The 20953-nt window shown below is 37.3% G+C and overlaps 1 protein-coding gene across 7 annotated transcripts in view; it reads left to right on the top strand.

Moving 5' to 3' along the window:
• myo16 (myosin XVI) overlaps positions 1–20953 on the top strand; it is a 375845-nt gene that overhangs the window by 104276 nt on the left and 250616 nt on the right. For all 7 annotated transcript variants that reach the window (XM_062069026.1, XM_062069027.1, XM_062069029.1 and 4 more), the window contains one exon: positions 5192–5335. In XM_062069026.1, the coding sequence (XP_061925010.1) occupies positions 5192–5335 (144 nt within the window). The remainder of the gene's footprint in view (positions 1–5191; positions 5336–20953) is intronic.

Raw genomic sequence — 20953 nt, 5'->3', positions numbered from 1 at the left:
ATCTCCTGTTTTAGCCTCTTGGTCTTGTTGGTTGGGAGATGATTATTATCCTAGAGGAGACTGAGGGCTGCAAGAAAACGTAGTGGTGCAGCAAAGTGAACACTGAAGTATACTACTACATGCCTGTCATTACTAAAATAGAGAAAAGCTATCCTTGTCTGGGCATGTCCCCTCTTGTAGAGGGTAAATACTTTGGATCCTGCACCAGGACCTCAGACTAGAGCGAACCGAGGAAGATTGTGAGCATGAGCTGATGAAGTATTCTCTGATGAGAGGGAAGATAGAACTGAAAGATACTGTACTAGCAATTTTTTGGTAGTATCTGGTTTTGCCAGTTGAAATTAGAGGTGGGCGATACTAGGAATTTTAGTATTGGTCCGGTACCAAGTTAATACAGGGCTATACCGATATTTTTTTTAAATTTGAAATGTCATGATTGTTGAATAATATAATTGAAGTTTCCTCTAGTTAGTAACTTATAATTACTATGATTTTATACCATAATTAAATGCAACAATACAAATATGTAACAATATAACATTAATTAAAACTAGATGAGGCAATTCCTGAAGGAATTGCGTGTGAATGCTCCAATGGAATTTTTTTTAGAATTGTTGAAGGAGAGCACGCAATTTCCAAACATGCTGAATATTTTGAAGTTGGAACAGTTTGAATCAGATGAAAAATGTGGGAGTTGTGGAACTTTGAAGAAACTGATTTCAATCTTCAAATTTGGGTATTCCGGGAAAAGCGGGAATTTTTTTGAAAATGGTAAAAAAAAAACTTGAATGAGTTGAAATGGTTGGTGTTAGAATTTTTTTAATTGGTCGAGAAATGTTGACGTTGTAACATGTTGAATTGAGAAATGGTATTACGGAATTCCTGGAATTTCGGGAAAACCAGGAATTTTTCCAGTTCAAAAAACAACTTTGTTTTTTCGTCCTGATTAAGAGGAATGTTTTGACGGTGAAACGGTTGAAATGCCTTGAAAAATGTGGCAGGAATAGTCGCCAGAAAAAAGGGTGGAAATAGGGCTTTGGAAAAGCAGGAATTCCCGAAAATCCTGGAATTTTTTTCAACTTGGTAAAAAGGTTGTTTAAATTTCCAGGATGGTGCAATGGGTTGAAGGTGGAATGGTTTGAATCGGTTGAAAAATGTGGAAACGGTGGAAGTTAGAAAAATGGCCTATTCATTTTGAATGGGGAAAAATGTTCCGGAAAACCTGGAATTCTGGGAAATCTGGGGAATTTTTGGAATTTGTCAAGGAAAAGCCCACAACTTCCGAATAGGCTGAACAGTTTGAAGTTTGAAGCGGGTGAAAAATGTGGAAGGTAGAGCGCGACAAAATCTGGAGGAGAAGAAGAAGGAGTTGAAGAAGTTTAATAAATACATTAATTTTGGTGTAGAAAACCCTATTTGTGAATGCTTTGGAGCATTCACACCAATTTTTAAGTAGGAAGTTACGGAGCCCCTAAAGGGACATGGATGTTTTGCAAGATCTCGCAATACTTTTTGCAAGATCTCGCAATATAAAAGGTTTTTTTCCTATGTCAGTGAACCGAAAGTGAAACAGACACAGCGATGGAGGAGCGGGAGCATGCCGGAGCCTACCCATCATCTGTGCTCTGTTGTGGTACCATAATATGATTTAATGTCTTTATATGTTAGGCCAATACTAAAATAGAAATCAATAAACTTCTCCCACGAATGATGGGTAGGCTCCTCCATCGCTTTGTCTGTTTCACTTCCGGTTCACCATCGCTGTGTCTGTTTTACTTCCGGTTCACTGGCATAGGAAAAAAACCTTTTGCGAGAGTATTGCGAGATCTCGCAAAACATTTTTTCCCTCCATGTCCCTTTAGGGGCTCCATATGAAGTCACTAATGCAAAATGACAAAAAATAAGCAACAATCCATAGATAAGAATGTCACCAAAACAAACAAAAAAAGTTATAACCACGACAATGTTAAAATTGAAGTCAGTAGAGCAGCAGACAGAGACAGACAGACAGTTGACATAAACTCTGAGGAAAAAATTACTGGAACTAAAGACGAGAAACTACCACAAAAGTCTTAATTACGTCCAGGTGTAGATCCAATACCACATTGGTATCGATACTATAGACCAGGGGTGTCCAAAGTGCGGCCCGCAGCTAATTGTTTACCGTCCCGCCACACATTCTGGAAATGCTATTTCAAAAATTCCAAAAAACATTAAAAAAGTGGAATGAGGTGAAATCTAACTAGAAAAAGTTGCAATGTTGACACAAGGCTGTTTTTTTTCTTTTTTTGCCATTGTAAAAAAAAAAAAAAAAAAAAAAAAAATCAATGTTATAATGAATTATTGACCTATTCAAGGATCCAATTATTTCAAATATTTCACTTTAAAATGTTTTATGTGGGAAATATCGCATATATTGTGTGGTTGCCATACAAAAACATCAACATTTTATTTGACAAAAGAGCATAAAACAAAAAAAATAATAGTTCAAACGTAAAATTGACAGATATATCTAGGGATGATACTCGAAACCGGTTTTCTTGGTTGTTTGATAAGAAAAGAACCGAGTCCTCGGACTTGAATCCCTTTTTGAGAACCGGTACCCGTTATCGAGACCACTATAGTAAAGGAAAAGAGTTGATTCTTTATTCGAATCCTGTCCCGACCAGAAATGCTCCGTGGGACATCACAAAAAATTACGTCACGTAGCTCAGTCATTAGGCGCAGATAAAGAAGGCAGGAAAACAATGGACGGGAAAAAGCGCTCCAAGGTGTAATAAAGTTCAAAACAAAAGCTATAATCCATCGAATAACTTTACTGAGAGATTTTAGCAGGGTAAAACACATGACGAACACTTTTACGACCAACCGGAAACATAGCAACCAGGCTAGCAACGCACCTCCTTTACGGCAGCTGTCGCAACGTTCTTAAAACAACCGCAGCACATACATATATATATATACAACATATCTCCCTTTTTTAACTTTTGTTTTTCTTTCCTTGTAAACAAAACAAAATCACACTGTAGATGTGTTGTCTGTCTAATTATAAATAATGCAGACGAGGCGTGTTGGCTGAGTTCTTGACGTTTACTTTCACAGCGTGGCAACATGCAACACTTTTCGGGGCTACCGCGCATGCTCGTAACTCCCGTTGCATGCTGGGTAGTGTAGTTGTTATATTCTCTAGCTCATAACATCTTTCCCCCTATAAAGAAATAATGTTAACTCAATAAAGTGTATTTCTTTTTTTAGCTTTAACTTTTCATTTTTTAGCATTGTAACCACATTTGCAAAGAACTTTTCTCTTCATAGAATTTTCTTTCAATAAAGAAATAAAGTGCAAAAATGTCAAAGCATCATAACAAACAGTTATGTCAAATAGCAGCAGAAGTGCACTTTTTGGAGAGCTGTATTATTTTCAGTTTTGTGCCCAAGGGACTGATTTTATTTAACACTATATTATTATTTATACACCTATAGTGATCACAGAGACAGCTTGTTTTTGTGTTACTGTATATATTTGTTTTTCTGAAAAATCCCACTTAATATACTTTGGGTAACAACAGTCAATATTTATTTATTTTATTTTATTTTTTTAGGTGGGTAACAGTCAATATTTATTTATTTATTAGATTTTATTTTTTTAATTATATAATAAAATTGAGCTTTTGTTAAACCAAATATTGGGTGTTTTTTTCCATATACAACAACCTATCTGGACTTGATAAGAGAATCGATAGGGAATCGGTTCGATAAGAGGATTCGATAATAGGCTCGAACTCGATAATTCCTTATCAAACATCATCCCTAGATATATCTGAAGTTGAGCTCGTAACTTAAGTGTTGAAAGTAAAAAAAAAATCTAATAAAAATTTATCACTTTCTGAGTGGGGCACCTTTTGGATCCCAAATATATTTAATGGGATTTTATTTATCTTTTCACTGTGATTACTCAAAAATAATAATGAATTAAAATCAATGGTGTCCTGCATTATTGATATTTTTAAGGCTCTAATTACTTCACATCAAACATTGCTGCCTGAATGTTTTGGGCAGTGGGGGAAATACTGCATATTTCAGTTTTATTATAAAAAACTAAGTTGTCTTTTACAGAAAAGGCATAAAACTAGGGATGTCCGATAATGGCTTTTTGCCGATATCCGATATTCCGATATTGTCCAACTCTTTAATTACCGATACCGATATCAACCGATACCGATATCAACCGATATATGCAGTCGTGGAATTAACACATTATTATGCCTAATTTGGACAACCATGTATGGTGAAGATAAGGTACTTTTTAAAAATAATAATAAAATAAGATAACTAAATTAAAAACATTTTCTTGAATAAAAAACAGAGTAAAACAATATAAAAACAGTTACATAGAAACTAGTAATTAATGAAAATGAGTAAAATTAACTGTTAAAGGTTAGTACTATTAGTGGACCAGCAGCACGCACAATCATGTGTGCTTACGGACTGTATCCCTTGCAGACTGTATTGATATATATTGATATATAATGTAGGAACCAGAATATTGATAACAGAAAGAAATGGGGGGAGGGAGGTTTTTTGGGTTGGTGCACTAATTGTAAGTGTATCTTGTGTTTTTTATGTTGATTTAATAAAAAAAACAAAAACAAAAAAAACCGATACAGATAATAAAAACACTGATACCGATAATTTCCGATATTACATTTTAACGCATTTATCGTCATCCCTACATAAAACCTTTTTTTTTAAAACTTTATATCAACCTGAAGTTGATATACTGTACAGATTTACTGTAAGCGTTATATAAATAGAAAATAATAATTTGACTTGTTTTTAACATTTTAATGACTTAGATCCTTTATGGTCCCCGGGAGCCCTAAAGGTAAAAAACAAACAAAATCCATATATTTTGTTATGGTTTGAAAATGAAAAATATCAAAATGGCCCCCCGCATGCTTTAATTTTTGCATGTGCGGCCCTCAGTGGAAAAAGTTTGGACACCCCTGCTATAGACAGTTGGATTGATACGCCCATCACACACCAATAGTGAGCTGAGGCATGTTGAGTCAATGCAATGGAAACAGTGCAAAAGGAGGGTTTAGTCTAAGAGTTTGTCCCAATACTTTTGTCCATAATAAACTGCATAGGATCCAGTGGAAACTGTCAACACACTGCCATCATTTCGCAGTGCGCTCGCCACGACAACGTGTTCGCGGCGGAGGTGCTGCTGGAGCGAGGCCTGAGCGTCAATCAGCAGGACGAGGACCTGTGGACAGCTCTGCATGTAGCATGTGTGTGCGACCACGTCGACATGGTGCTGCTTTTGCTTCTGGTGAGGATGAATTATTGTCTTGCACGCCATTCGACACTCACCGTAATAACTAATATGCATGCGTAAACAATGACATTCCAAGCTTGACAGTACAAATTGCCACTACCTGCTTGGGACTTTTGTTGATAAAACGAGTTCCGTGTTTGGAATTTGCCTTGTTTTGTAACGATCTGAGGTTTTGCTTTCCTGTCGGCGTGTGCTGATTAGGTCCTCCGTGACAACATCTGCAGGGGGAGGGCAAATAGACAGACAGCTCAGTCGCGTTGTTGAATTACACCCGGAGCAGCTCGCTGAGTTCTTGTACGGCTTGACTCTGTTAATTGACTGTAGTGTGGAATCATAGAGGTTCCACACGGGCATGGACGTGTTTGAGGGGTTGCCAAAAGGGGGGCGTGGAACTTTCTCTGCATCAGCAGCTGAGTAGTGCAACCAGTATTTTAAAGCAGTGGTAATGCTGCACAATCCACAGATTGTGGGTTGTTTGAGCCATGCTAGCCAAGGAGCAATAATCAATCAATCAATCAAAGTTTATTCATACAGCCCTTAATCCCGCGTTTCTCAAAGTGTGGGGCGCGCCCCACTGGTGGGGAATAGAGACATGACAGGAACGGGAGGAAATTTCACTTTGATTTATTTAAATTTTTTATTATTATATTCTTTGATTTTTTTTTTGACTATGCTTTCATTTTCTATACACACTGGAAATCACTTTGTGATTCTGTCTGTGAAATCCGCTATATAGATAAATGTAAAGTACTTATTTTTCCTGTATGCTTTACATTTCTAGGTAGGAGCGAAAGTTTGACAGACAGCAACAGTAACTAATGGGGGCGGGGCTAAGCGGAAGCTTTGTGAATGGCGAGTCACTGTGCGAGGATTTGCTGTTTTGCAAATACATAAAAAATAGAGCCACTGCTGATGAGCTGTTCAAGATAATGGACAGTTTCCTCAAAGAACACGACCTTAAATGGGAAAACTGTGTGGGCTTTTGCTCTGATGGCGCGCATGGCAAAGTCAAGAAACGGGCTGCAGGCTCTAATAAAGAGGGTTGCGCCAAATGCGCATTGGACACAATGTGTCATTCACCGGGAAACACTCGCGTCAAGGCAGCTCAGCCCCAAATTCAATGAGGTTTTAACAGTGGCAGTGTCAAGCCTGCAGCCCCGATTTGAAAAGCTGTGCAGTGCAAAACAGGCTCATTGCAGCCACTAATGCTGGAGTACTGTAAAACTCATGTTCACTTGCTCTGTCATCCTTTTTTTGGCAAAGATTGCAAAGTGGAATTTTTATTTTCATTTATTATTGAACTTGATGCAAGTTATTAGATTTATTATTGAACTTGATGCAAGTTATAACACTTTTATTTGTTTTATTATTAAACTTGATGCAAGTTATAACACTTTTTTTGATTTATTATTGAACTTGATGCAAGTTATCAATCAATCAATCACTTTTGTTTTATTTATTATTGAACTTGATGCAAGTTATAACACTTTTGTTTTATTTATTATTGAACTTGATGCAAGTTATTTGATTTATTATTGAACTTGATGCAAGTTATAACACTTTTATTTGATTTATTATTGAACTTGATGCAAGTTATAACACTTTTTTTGATTTATTATTGAACTTGATGCAAGTTATAACACTTTTTTTGATTTATTATTGAACTTGATGCAAGTTATAACACTTTTTTTGATTTATTATTGAACTTGATGCAAGTTATAACACTTTTGTTTTATTTATTATTGAATTGATGCAAGTTATTTTATTTGATATTGAACTTGATGCAAGTTATACCACAGCTGCACAGTTATTTTATTTATTATTGAACTTGATTTTATGTTATGTTATTGAGTTTGAATGTATAAAACTTGATGTTACTTGATGTTCGATAAATTTGAAAATGTTAAGCTTGGCATTAGCGTTCTGTTGGGGCGATGGGGGCAGGTGGGGCTTGAAAACTCCCCCTTGTCCAAAGTGGGGGATGACAAAAAAAGTTTGAGAACCACTGCCTTAATCACAAGTGTCTCAAAGGGCTGCACAAGCCACGACATCCTCGGCTCAGATCCCACTTCAGGGCAAGAAAAAAACTCAACCTTGGAGGGGACCACAGATGTGGGGACCCCTCCCTGGGCGACCGGTGCAATGGACGTCGAGTGGATCTAGTTAATAGTGTGAGAGTCCAGTCCATAGTGGGGCCAGCAGGGGATCATCTCAAGTCAGCAGCGCAGAGACGTCATCAACTGATGCACAGATGAGTGGTCCTGACTTTTGAACAGCCAGCGCATCATCTGTGGTCACCTAATAACCTCTCCACACGAGAGAGAGGGGCAGAGCAGAAAAGAGACGGCAGATCAACTGGTCTAAAAGGGGGGTCTATTTAAAGGCTAGCGTATACAAATGAGTTTTGTACTTATATGCTTCTACTGAGGTAGCATCTGTAACTGTTACTGGGACGTCATTCCAGAGTACTGGAGCCCGAAATAGAAAACGCTCTATAGCCCGCAGACCGTTTTTGGGATCTGGGAATTACTAATAAGCCGGAGTTCTTAGAACGCAGTTTTCTTGCCGGGACATATGGTACAATACAATCAGCAAGATAGGATGGAGCTAGACCGTTTAGTATTTTATACGTAAGTAGTAAAACCTTAAAGCTATATATATAATATATAAGTTATTGTCCAGCACGCTCTTGGTGAACTTTACACTGTACTATCATGATGCAGGCAATGCCAGTTTACAGTGGAACCTTGTTTTACAAACTAAATTTGTCATTAAACAGGGTTAGTAAATATAAAGGATTGTGTGTTGAAGCAAATGTGTCCTTAAATAACATGATGTGACAAAAGTCATTATTTTAGTAAAAGTTTGTATACTTTGAACACAATATTAGGCGCTTCTGAATGTCAGAGAAAATTATTGGGTTATGGATCAACGTTTTATTCAATAACGTCGTCAAAACAACAACAACAACTAGCTGAACTGTCCTCATTTTCAGCCGCCGTGCCGACACCCACACACACTGTCACTAGCCCTGTGGTGCCCTCACAGTTTGAAACCACAAAACTCCTTAACAGGTCACCACAATGATTAGGAATGAAAATAAACTCCACTTTACATTGTCAGTTCATGTTCTTCGCATGCAGCGGAAGGGCAGGGGAGAGGGAAGGCAGTGTTGACAAGGCTGTGGATACTTCCTGAAAGTTTAAAATCACACATCGCTTGTCGGTTGCTTTCTTTGGACTCATAAGGATACAAGACGCAGAGTAGCACAGTAGCTAACAGCAGCACTGCTCTACTTCCAGAATGAGCATTGAAGAGAGCGATCAGCCCGCCCACGACGGTAGTGCTGCCGCACACAAAAACAGCTGCGCTGCGAGGCACACAATGGGTGGAATAAACGTTTACATACACTTGTAAAGAACATAATGTCATGGCTGTTATGAGTTTCCAATAATTTCTACAACTCTTATTTGTTTGTGATAGAGTGATTGGAGCACATACTTGTTGGTCACAAAAAACATTCATGAAGTTTGGTTCTTTTATGAATTTATTATGGGTCTACTGGAAATGTGACCAAATCTGCTGGGTCAAAAGTATACATACAGCAATGTTAATATTTGGTTACATGTCCCTTGGCAAGTTTCACTGCAATAAGGCGCTTTTGGTAGCCATCCACAAGCTTCTGGCAAACTTCTGCTTGAATTTTTGACCACTCCTCTTGATTGATTGATTTGTGCAGTTCAGCTAAATTTGTTGGTTTTCTGACATGGACTTGTTTCTTCAGCATTGTCCACACGTTTAAGTCAGGACTTTGAGGAGTCCATTCTAAAACTTTAATTCTAGCCTGATTTAGCCATTCTTTTACCACTTTTGACGTGTGTTTGGGGTCATTGTCCTGTTTGAGCACCCAACTGCGCCCAAGACCCAACCTCAGGGCTGATGATTTTAGGTTGTCCTGAAGAATTTGGAGGTAATCCTCCTTTTTCATTGTCCCATTTACTCTCTGTAAAGCACCAGTTCCGTTGGCACAAAACAGGCCCAGAGTGTAATACTACCACCACCATGCTCGACGGTAGGCATCGTGTTCCTGGGGTTAAAGGCCTCACCTTTTCTCCTCCAAATATATTGCTGGGTATTGTGGCCAAACAGCTAAATTTTTGTTTCATCTGACTACAGAACTTTCCTCCAGAAGGTCTTATCTTTGTCCATGTGATGTCAGATGAAACAAAAATGTTAGAGAAGCTGACAGTTATTTGCTTTTGTAAACCACACACCTGGCCTGTGGTTAACTGAAAAGAGGTGTTAACGGAAGAATGTATGATAATAATGTACTGTATCATACTGTATGTTATTCAATCGCCTTTTTGTCAGCGCGTATGTATTCTGGCAAAAAATATACACATGATTTACGAGATATTACCGTGTATGGAAGTAAGTACGAGTCTTTATATTTTGAGTTAATTTTGTCAACCCATATAGGAAAGGCATCCCAAAAAGGACGTGGCTCTTACCGTTTTCTGATTCGTCATCATAATGCACCTACTATATTTATATGTGCTAGATTATTCCTGAACTTATTTTGTTTAGAATTTTTGGGTATAATTTTAGGGCCTGATTTACGTAGATCCAAATACCACACGCTAGACAGCATGTGCAATCTATAAAATTGTGTGTACTATTAGTAGGCGCCTTGCGTGTAATCTGCATGTACAATTGAAGAGTGGTGCAGACCGCCTTATTTAAACTAGTATTTTTCGGTACTTTTCTAAATAAAAGGGATCACACAAAATTGCATTATTGGATTTATTTTAACAAAAAAATCTTATGGTACATTAAACATATGTTTCTTATTGCAAGTTTGTCCTTAAATAAAATAGTGAACATACTAGACAACTTGTCTTTTATTAGTAAGTAAGCAAACAAAGGCTCCTAATTTAGTTGCTGACGTATGCAGTAACATATTGTGTCATTTTCCATTCTATTATTTTGTCAACATTATTAAGGACAAGTGGTAGAAAATTAATTTTTAATCTACTTGTTCATTTACTGTTAATATCTGCTTACTTTCTGTATTAACATGTTCTATCTACACTTCTGTTAAAATGTAATAATAATTTATTCTTCTGTTGTTTGGATACTTTACATTAGTTTTGTATGATACAACAAATTTGGGTATCAATCCGATACCAAGTAGTTACAGGATCATACATTGGTCATATTCAAAGTCCTCATGTGTCCAGGGACATATTTCATATTTCGTTATGGCGGACCGGTACTTTTCAGAGGCGGTATAGTACCGAAAATGATTCAGTATCGCGGTACTGTACTAATACCGGTATACCGTACAACCCTAGTTCAAACTTATATCGGTCAGTAAACTCGCTATGGAGGTGCTAAAAAACTGGGCTAAGTGGGCGTGGCGAAGTGGCGGGACGGAAATATGACCCGCCCACAAAACAGCGCATTCTGAAGAGACGATCAGAAAGCAGCTTGAAGATGGTCTGCAAAACAGAATGTTTGCAATATTTTGACCAAAGAACCACAATTACATGTTATGTAGACCAGTGTTTTTCAACCTTTTTTGAGGCAAGGTACATTTTTTTCATAAAAATATACGGAGGCACACCACCAGCAGAAAACGTTAAAAAATGAAACTCCACCAGGTCGTCGTGCCTTATTTTGAGTTTGTCGGTGTTTTCCTGTGTGTAGTGTTTTAGTTCTTGCCTTGGTTCTTGTTGGTATTTTCCTGTAGCAGTTTCATGTCTTCCTTTGAGCGCTATTCCCCGCACCTGCTCTGTGTTAGCAAGCAAGGCTATTTAAGTTGTTGCTATCCTTCTGTGTGTGGACATTGTTGATTGTCATGTCATGTACGGATGTACTTTGTGGACGCCGTCTCTGCTCCACACGCTGCAAGTTTTTGCTGTCGTCCAGAATTCTGTTTCTGTTTACTTTGTAGCCAGTTCAGTTTTACTTTCGTTTCGCATAGCCTTCCCTAAGCTTCATTGCCTTTTCCTTTCCCTTTTGTTCATTTTTGGTTTAAGCATTACATACCTTTTTACCTGCACCCTGTCTCCCGCTGTGGTCTGCGTATTGGGATCACAACAAACCATCCCTGTCTCACCCGACACATTCCGACTTTTACAAAGCAATTAACTACCTGCTGCCACCTACTGATATGGAGTATTGCGTGGTCACCCTGCCGAGCTCTACACAGCACAGACACTAAGCAACGGCAGATTATAATTATTGATATGCAAAAAATATTTTTTGGACCAATTAGGTGAAGTTGCATAATTTCCCACGGCACAGTGGTTGAAAAACACTAATGTAGACCACAAGGGTGTGTTTTAAATGTAGAACAATATCATAATATGCCACTTTAAGTCAACTAGTAGCTATACAATTATAAAAGGATGTTGCTGAATAGACAATGTTTGTTTTTTTTGACATACCATGCAAATATGGTGACTTACACACATATGACTGAGGGTTTTCTGTCGATCGTTTATCTTTGCACCGAGTGTGTGTCAGTTTGCACACACTGTTCAGACGTGCTAAATAAAAGGCTAAATAGTGCTTGATAATAATGCACGTGCTAAATAATATATTTGCATTTTCTCCTTCCATTATTGTGGGCGCTTCGATGATCAACAGACAAAGACGCAAAATGGATCGCATGCTTAATTCTGCTCACTTAAGAGATGCGACCCACTGTGCACACCTTTAGTAGATCAGCTTTGCGTGTGCTGTCGAGCTTGCACGTTTTAGCACAAGCAAATCTTCAGTAAATAAAGCCTTCAGTGTGTAACATGTTGCTTGAAATATAATTTTCCCTCAAAATATCCCATCGGCATTTTGAGATGTTAAGCCAATCTGGTTAACCGATGCAGATGCTCGTCTTCCAAAGCATGCAGCAGCTGTCTTATCGCCACCATAAACGAGTGCTCTCACTTTGCGAAAATGATGGGTTTCCATTTTAATGAGGAGTGGAAATGTGGCCTCACTAGACGGGTCTGATTAGAAGTCTTATCTTTAATTGCCACTGGAAGAAATTGCTTCTATTGTGTCTTTGTCTTCCCTATTATCCATCTTTTTGAGCCTGTGCTTCCTGTGCCTAAAGCAGGGTGATTATTGCTGACATTTCCAGATCTCTATGAAGCGCTATATATACTTTTACAATAATATTCTGATAAAAGTTTGACAAGATGTATCACGTGATCAGACGTGTTGCCTTCTAAAATGTTGTTTCTCGTCTTCGACCTTTTGAAAAACCACCAGTGGGGACATTGAGAGTTTAGTGTTGACCCACTTTCTGTGCTCGTGACGGATGAATTGGAAACGTCTGAATTTTCAACAAGTCTTTGAAGTTAACAACCCAGAGGCCCCGACTGCTCTGTGCTCGACTTCTCATGTCTGTCAGCTTCTTCTCCTTCTTCTCCTCCTCCCTTTCCTCCCTCCAACTCTTTTATCCTCCTTGTCTATCTTTTACTTCTCTTCTTTCCTTTGCTGACTTGTCTTTCTTGTTCTCATTTGTCACTCTTATTTCTCTTTCCCCCTTCATCTCTCCCTGTTGTTTGTCTCTGTCCCCCTTCTTTTTGCTCTTCTTCGAGCTATTCTCCTTCCTTCTTGTTCTCCTTCTCCTTCCTTCCTCTACTTCTTCTTCTCATGCTCCTCCTTTCTTATCTAATTTGTCTTCTTGTCCTTCTCTTTCTTATTTTTCTTCATCCTCTACTTCTCCTTCTTGTCATTTTCCTCATCCTTTCTTATAAACATTGTCTTCTTGTCCTTATCCTTCTTTTTTCTGTCTTTTTCTTGTCATTTTTCTCCTCCTTTTTCTTTCTCTACACATCATCTGTCCTTTCTTCTTCATCATTGTCTTCTCCTTTCTTTTTCTTCTTCTTTTTCTTCTTCTTCTCATCCTACTCCTTTATATCTACTTTGTCTTCTTGTCCTTTTCTTTCTTATTTTCCTTCCTTCTCTATTTCTTCTTGTCCTTTTCCTCATCTTTTCTTATAAACATTGTCTTCTTGTCCTTCTTATCCTTCTTTTTTCTCCTCCTCCTTCTTTCTCTATACTGCATCTGTCCTTTTTTTCTCCTCCTCTTCCTTTCTCTATACTATCTGTCTATTCTTCTTCGTCATCTTCTTCTCCTTTCTTCTTCTTCTTCTTCTTCGTCTTCTTCTTCTTCTTCTTCTTCTTCTTCTTCTTCTTCTTCTTCTTCTTATCATTTATTATCTACTTGTTGTCCGTCTCATTTTTCCCACTTCTTCTCCTTATCATCATTCTTCTTCTTCCTCTTCTCCTACTCTTAATTTTTTCCTTTTTCTTTGTTTTTTTCTCCTTGTCATCCTTCTTTCTCCTTTACATTAGTTTCATTTTCCTCCTCTTTCCTTCTCTATGCTTCCTCTTCTTCTTCTTTCCTTTACTTTTACGTCTTTTTCTTGTCATTTTTCTCCTCCTTTTTCTTTCTCTACACTTCATCTGTCCTTTCTTCTTCATCATCGTCTTCTCCTTTCTTCTTCTTCTTCTTTTTGTTCTTCTTCTTCTTCTTCATCTTTTTCTTCTCCTTCTGCTTCTTATCATGTATTATCTACTTGTTGTCCCTCTCATTTTTCCCACTTCTTCTCCTTATCATCATTCTTCTTCCTCCTCTTCTCCTACTCATCATTTTTTCCTTTTTCTTTGTTTTTTTCTCCTTCTCATCCTTCTTTCTCCTTTACATTAGTTTCATTTTCCTCCTCTTTCCTTCTCTATGCTTCCTCTTCTTCTTCTTTCCTCTACTTTTACGTCTTTTTCTTGTCATTTTTCTCCTCTTTTTTCTTTCTCTACACTTCATCTGTCTTTTCTTCTTCATCATCTTCTCCTTTCTTCTCCTTCTTTTTCTTCTTCTCATCCTACTCCTTTCTTACCTACTTTGTCTTCTTGTCCTTCTCCTTCTTATTTTCCTTCCTTCTCTACTTCTTTTTCCTGTCCTTTTCCTCATCCTTTCTTATAAACATTGTCTTCTTGTCCTTCTTATCCTACTTTTTTCTGTCTTTTTCTTGTCATTTTTCTCCTTCTGCTTTCCCTATACTGCATCTGTCCTTTCTTCATCATCTTCTTCTCCTTTCTTCTTTTTCTTTTTTTTGTTCTTGTTCTTCTTCTTGTTCCTCTTCTCCTCTTCATTTCTTATCTACTTGTTGTCATTCTCATTTTTCCAACTTCTTCTGCTTATCATCATTCTTCTATCTCCTCTTCTCCTACTCATAATTTTTTCCTTTTCTTTTGTTTTTTCTCTTTCTCATCCTTCTTTCTCCTTTACATTATTTTCCTTTTCCTCCTCTTTCCTCTCCTCCTCCCGTCCCTCCACTTTGTTTCTCCTTCTGCTTCCCCCACCTCGTCTTCCTCCTTCCTCTACTTCTTCTTCTCCTTCGCTCCCTCTTGTTCTTTTTTTGTTTCCCTTGTCTTTCTTTTTCTATTTTTGCTTCTCTACCTTCTAATTATTTCCTTCTCCTGCTCCTCTACTAATTTTCTCTTACTTGTTCTACTCCTTTTTCTCTCACCACCATTTTTCCTAGAATAAGGTGTTGCACGAAGCCAAAAATAAAAAGCAAAGGGTTAGTAACCCTTTTTTAAAAGTACAGTACCAGTTTCAGTATAGGAAATAAAAGTGAGGAGGGTCAACAACTTCTACGACTATTATTGATTCAGTGTAAGTCCTACAAGTCCATGTAACAATTTAATGGCGTAACACGGCGAATCATCAATAGAAAGAACCTCAACATGTGCGAGCTGCATTCTGTAAAACCACCAACGTGGCGTTGTTCATCATACCACTGAAGTCGGGGGTCAGGAGTCAACCTGTTAACCCCTTCGGGGTGTGTCCACGCCAACTCATTTATATCTGTCATCACTTATCATCTGAGCGCAGACACATGACTAATGCCTCTGCATCCATGCTCCACTTTGTCATGAGTCCCTCGACGCCATCTGCGTCCCTTCATCGCCTTGCGACACAATCAAAGCGCAGCTATTGCTTTTGTGGCGGCGCGGTTTCTCTCAAGAGATTTGCTTTTCAGGCATTTTTCACTTCACACTCTTGCCGCATACAACATTAGAGACAAATCTGCAATCTAATACGGAACATTCCGCCTTTGCAAAAAGACAGTTATAGTGTACTAGTGGTATTTTTTAACATTATGTGTGTTGTTGTGAGTGGAGTAGTGTTGTCCTGATACCAATATTTTGGTACCGGTATCGGTACTTTTGTAGATAAAGGGGACCACAAAAAATGGTCATTATTGGTTTTATTTTTACAAAAAATCTTAGGGTACATTAAACATATGTTTCTTATTGCAATTTAGTCCTTAAATAAAATAGTAAACATACAAGAAAACTTGTCTTTTATTAGTAATTAAGCAAACAGAGGCTCCTAATTTAGCTGCTGACGTATGCAGTAACATATTGTGTCATTTTCCAAGTGGTAGAAAATGAATTATTAATCTACTTGTTCATTTACTGTTAATATCTGCTTACTTTCTCTTTTAACATGTTCTATCTACACTTCTGTTAAAATGTAATAATCACTTACTCTTCTTTTCTTTGATACTTTACATTAGTTTTGGATGATACCACAAATTTGGGTATCAATCCGATACCATGTAGTTACAAGATCATACATTGGTCATATTCAAAGTCCTCATGTGTCCAGGGACATATTTCCAGAGTTTATAAACATAATATAAATTTTAAAAAAATGAAAGAAGATTTTGGGATGTTTAAAACTATCGATGTAATCATAGTAGTATCGACTAGGTACGCTATTGTACGTGGTATCATTACAGTGGATGTTAGGTATAGATCCACCAATGGCGTTTGTTTATATTGTAGCATCCCGGAAGAGTTGGTGCTGCAGGGGATTCTGGGAATTTGTTCCGTAGTGTTTATGTTGTGTTGCGGCGCAAATATTCTCCCAAAATGTGTTTGTCGTTGTTGTTTAGTGTGGTTTCACTATATGGCACATGTTTATGACAGTGTTGGCGTTGTTCATACGGCCAACCTTAGCGTGACATGTATGGCTGTTGACTAAGTATGCCTTTCATTCACATGTGTGCAGTGTGTTCAAAGTTAAGATGATCGTCTTAATAATAAATGATCGGACGTAGGGAAATCTTGACTTGACTTTGGTAACTATAGACCGCTTGTAGCACACCCAATCTGAGTCCGGGGTGCTGCGGTGTGTAGTGAGGCATGTTTAGCTAACTCTCGTCCTACATGGATGATACTTGAAATAAATGTACTTTACTAGTCGCCGTAGAGACAAGGATTAGTGATCTAGAAGTAGTTACAACACTGCTGACTGCGGATACATACTAGCCACTAGCTAGCTAGCCATGTCTTAAAGCAGTGTTTTTCAACCACTGTGCCGCGGCACACTGGTGTGCCATGGGATACAGTCTGGTGTGCCGTGGGAGATGATCTAATTTCACCTATTTGGGTTAAAAATATTTTTGGAAACCAGTAATTACAGTCTGAAAATGATGTGTTGTTGTTGAGTGGTTGGCAGAGTAACTGTGTAATACTCTTCCATATCAGTAGGTGGCAGCCGGTAGCTAATTGCTTTGTAGATGTCGGAAACAGCGGGAGGCAGCGTGCAGGTAAAAAGGTGTCAAATGCTTAAACCAAAAATATACAAAAGGTGAGTGCCCCTAAGAAAAGGCATTGAAGCTTAGGGAAGGCTATGCAGAACAAAACTAAAACTGAACTGGCTTACAAAGGAAACAAAAACAGGATGCTGGACGACAGCAAAGACTGTGGAGCAAAGACAATGTGCGTCCGAACATGACATGACAATCAACAATGTCCCCACAAAGTAGGAGGAAAACAACTGAAATATTCTTGATCGCTAAAACAAAGTAGATGCGGGAAATATCGCTCAAAGGAAGACATGAAACTGCTACAGGAAAATACCAAAAAAGAGAAAAAGCCGCCAAAATAGGAGCGCAAGACAAGAAGTAAAACACTACACACAGGAAAACAGCAAAAAACTCCAAATAAATCAGGGTGGTATGTGGCAGGTGGTGACAGTACACCTACTTTGAGACAAGACCTATATTGATACAGTACATCTACTTTGAGACAAGACATATATTGATACAGTCCATCTACTTTGAGACAAAACCTATAGTGATACAGTACATCTACTTTGAGACAAGACCTATATTGATACAGTACACCTACTTTGAGACAAGACCTATATTGATACAGTACATCTACTTTGAGACAAGACCTATATTGATACAGTCCATCTACTTTGAGACAAGACCTATATTGATACAGTACATCTACTTTGAGACAAGACATATATTGATACAGTCCATCTACTTTGAGACAAGACCTATAGTGATACAGTACATCTACTTTGAGACAAGACCTATATTGATACAGTACACCTACTTTGAGACAAGACCTATATTGATACAGTACATCTACTTTGAGACAAGACCTATATTGATACAGTCCATCTACTTTGAGACAAGACCTATATTGATACAGTACACCTACTTTGAGACAAGACCTATATTGATACAGTACATCTACTTTGAGACAAGACATATATTGATACAGTCCATCTACTTTGAGACAAGACCTATATTGATACAGTACACCTACTTTGAGACAAGACCTATATTGATACAGTACACCTACTTTGAGACAAGACCTATATTGATACAGTACATCTACTTTGAGACAAGACCTATATTGATACAGTACACCTACTTTGAGACAAGACCTATATTGATACAGTCCATCTACTTTGAGACAAGACCTATATTGATACAGTACACATACTTTGAGACAAGACCTATATTGATACAGTACACCTACTTTGAGACAAGACCTATATTGATACAGTACATCTACTTTGAGACAAGACCTATAGTGATACAGTACATCTACTTTGAGACAAGACCTATATTGATACAGTACGTCTACTTTGAGACAAGACCTATAGTGATACAGTACACCTACTTTGAGACAAGACCTATATTGATACAGTATATCTACTTTGAGACAAGACCTATATTGATACAGTACATCTACTTTGAGACAAAACCTATAGTGATACAGTACACCTACTTTGAGACAAGACCTATATTGATACAGTCCATCTACTTTGAGACAAGACCTATATTGATACAGTACACCTACTTTGAGACAAGACCTATATTGATACAGTACACCTACTCTGAGACAAGACCTATATTGATACAGTACGTCTACTTTGAGACAAGACCTATAGTGATACAGTACACCTACTTTGAGACAAGACCTATATTGATACAGTACACCTACTTTGAGACAAGACCTATATTGATACAGTACACCTACTTTGAGACAAGACCTATATTGATACAGTACACCTACTTTGAGACAAGACCTATATTGATACAGTACACCTACTTTGAGACAAGACCTATATTGATACAGTACACCTACTATATCATGCATGGTTGGTTATGATTTAAAGTCATATCCAACAATTGTGACAACGACTCTTTACTGTCAACTGAGTTTAGTTTTTGAATGATTTCTGCTGGTGGTGTGCCTCTGCATTTTTTCAACGCAAAAAATGTGCCTTGGCTCAAAAAACGTTGAAAAACACTCTCTTAAAGCACCTCTTCCTGACGGCGTTTCAGTGATAGCTTCACCTTTAGCTTTGGTTATTCGAACATGCTCGTCTGCATGTCACGACGACGGGTGGGGTACCGGTACTTTTTAGAGGCGGTATAGTACCGAATATGATTCATTAGTATCGCGGTACGATACTAATACCGGTATACCGTACAACCCTAGAGTAGAGTTTGCGATAATTGCACTGCATCATATACTGACAGCTATTACCACATGCAGCTACCGTATTTTTCGGACTATAAGTCGCTCCGGAGTATAAATCGCACCGGCCGAAAAAACATAATAAAGAAGGAAAAAAACATATATAAGTCGCACTGGAGTATAAGTCGCATTTTTTGGGGAAATGGATTTGATAAAATCCATCACCAAGAATAGACATTTGAAAGGCAATTTGAAATAAAGAATAGTGAACAACAGGCTGAATAAGTGTACGTTATATGAGGCATAAATAACCAACTGAGAACGTGCCTGGTATGTTAACGTAACATATTATGGTAAGAGTCATTCAAATAACTATAACATATAGAACATGCTATACGTTTACCAAACATTCTGTCACTCCTAATCGCTAAATCCCATGAAATCTTATACGTCTAGTCTCTTACGTGAATGAGCTAAATAATATTATTTGATATTTTACGCTAATGTGTTAATAATTTCACACATAAGTCGCTCCTGAGTATAAGTCGCACCCCCAGCCAAACTATGAAAAAAACTGCGACTTATAGTCCGAAAGCTTATTAAATTCATAGCTAACCGGCGTCACAATGTAAACAAACGCCATTGGTGGATCTACACCTTACATCCACTGTAATGATACCAAGTACTATGATTATGTTGATATTTTTTGGCATCAAAACATCTTTTTTTATATATATTTTTTTTTATATTATTTTTATAAACTCAGTAAATATCTCCCTGGACACATGAGGACTTTGAATATGACCAAGGTATGATACTGTAACGACTTGGTATCAGATCGATACCCAAATTTGTGGTATCATCCAAAACTAATGTAAAGTATCAAACAACAGACGAATAAATGATTATTACATTTTAACAGAAGTGTAGATAGAACATGTTAAAAGAGAAAGTAAGCAGATATTAACAGTAAATGAACAAGTAGATTAATAATTCATTTTCTACCAAATGTCCTTAATAATTTTGACAAAATAATAGAATGGAAAATAACACAATATGTTACTGCATATGTCAGCAGACTAAATTAGGAGCCTTTGTTTGCTTACTTACTAATAAAAGACAAGTTGTCTTTTATGTTCACTATTTTATTGAAGGACAAACTTGCAATAAGAAACATATGTTTAATGTACCCTAAGATTTTTTGTTAAAATAAAGCCAATAATGCAATTTTTTGTGGTCCCCTTTATTTAGAAAATTACCGAAAAGTATCAAAATCATTTTGGTACCGGTACCAAAATATTGGTATCGGGACAACACTATTCACTAGCCAATACGTTAAAGGTGTAAACATGTTTAATATGTAAAAAAAAACATTTTGCTGGGAACGAATAGTAGATTTTAGGGAAATTAATGGGAAATGATGTGGGGGGGGGGGATATGTCTATTAGGGAGTTAATGTTTTATAAAAGGTTGCAACTTTTCTTTGGTCGAATAAATACATAGAAATAAATTATATAAAAACAGTTGTTACTATAAATAAGGGTACAAATGAATACATATGTTAATAAGAATTAAAAGTGAATATTATAAATCACAAAACATTTTTTATAAAATTGTCTTCCTTTATTCAGATAAAAAGAAAAATGAACACTAGAGAATACTACAAAATATAGCCAAATATTTCCAAACAATTCTCATTAATTGTTATAAACTGGTTATTCTCAAAAGTCCATAGCTAATATTTCCATGGAAACACTCATTTCCTTAGTGCTCTCATGTGAAGTCCTGTTTTCAAGT

This window comes from Entelurus aequoreus, linkage group LG14, assembly GCF_033978785.1.
Source record: "Entelurus aequoreus isolate RoL-2023_Sb linkage group LG14, RoL_Eaeq_v1.1, whole genome shotgun sequence".
In the NCBI taxonomy this organism is placed as follows: Eukaryota; Metazoa; Chordata; class Actinopteri; order Syngnathiformes; family Syngnathidae; genus Entelurus; species Entelurus aequoreus.
Note: the sequence above shows the minus strand (reverse complement) of the source record. Positions and strands in the feature narration are given on the sequence as shown.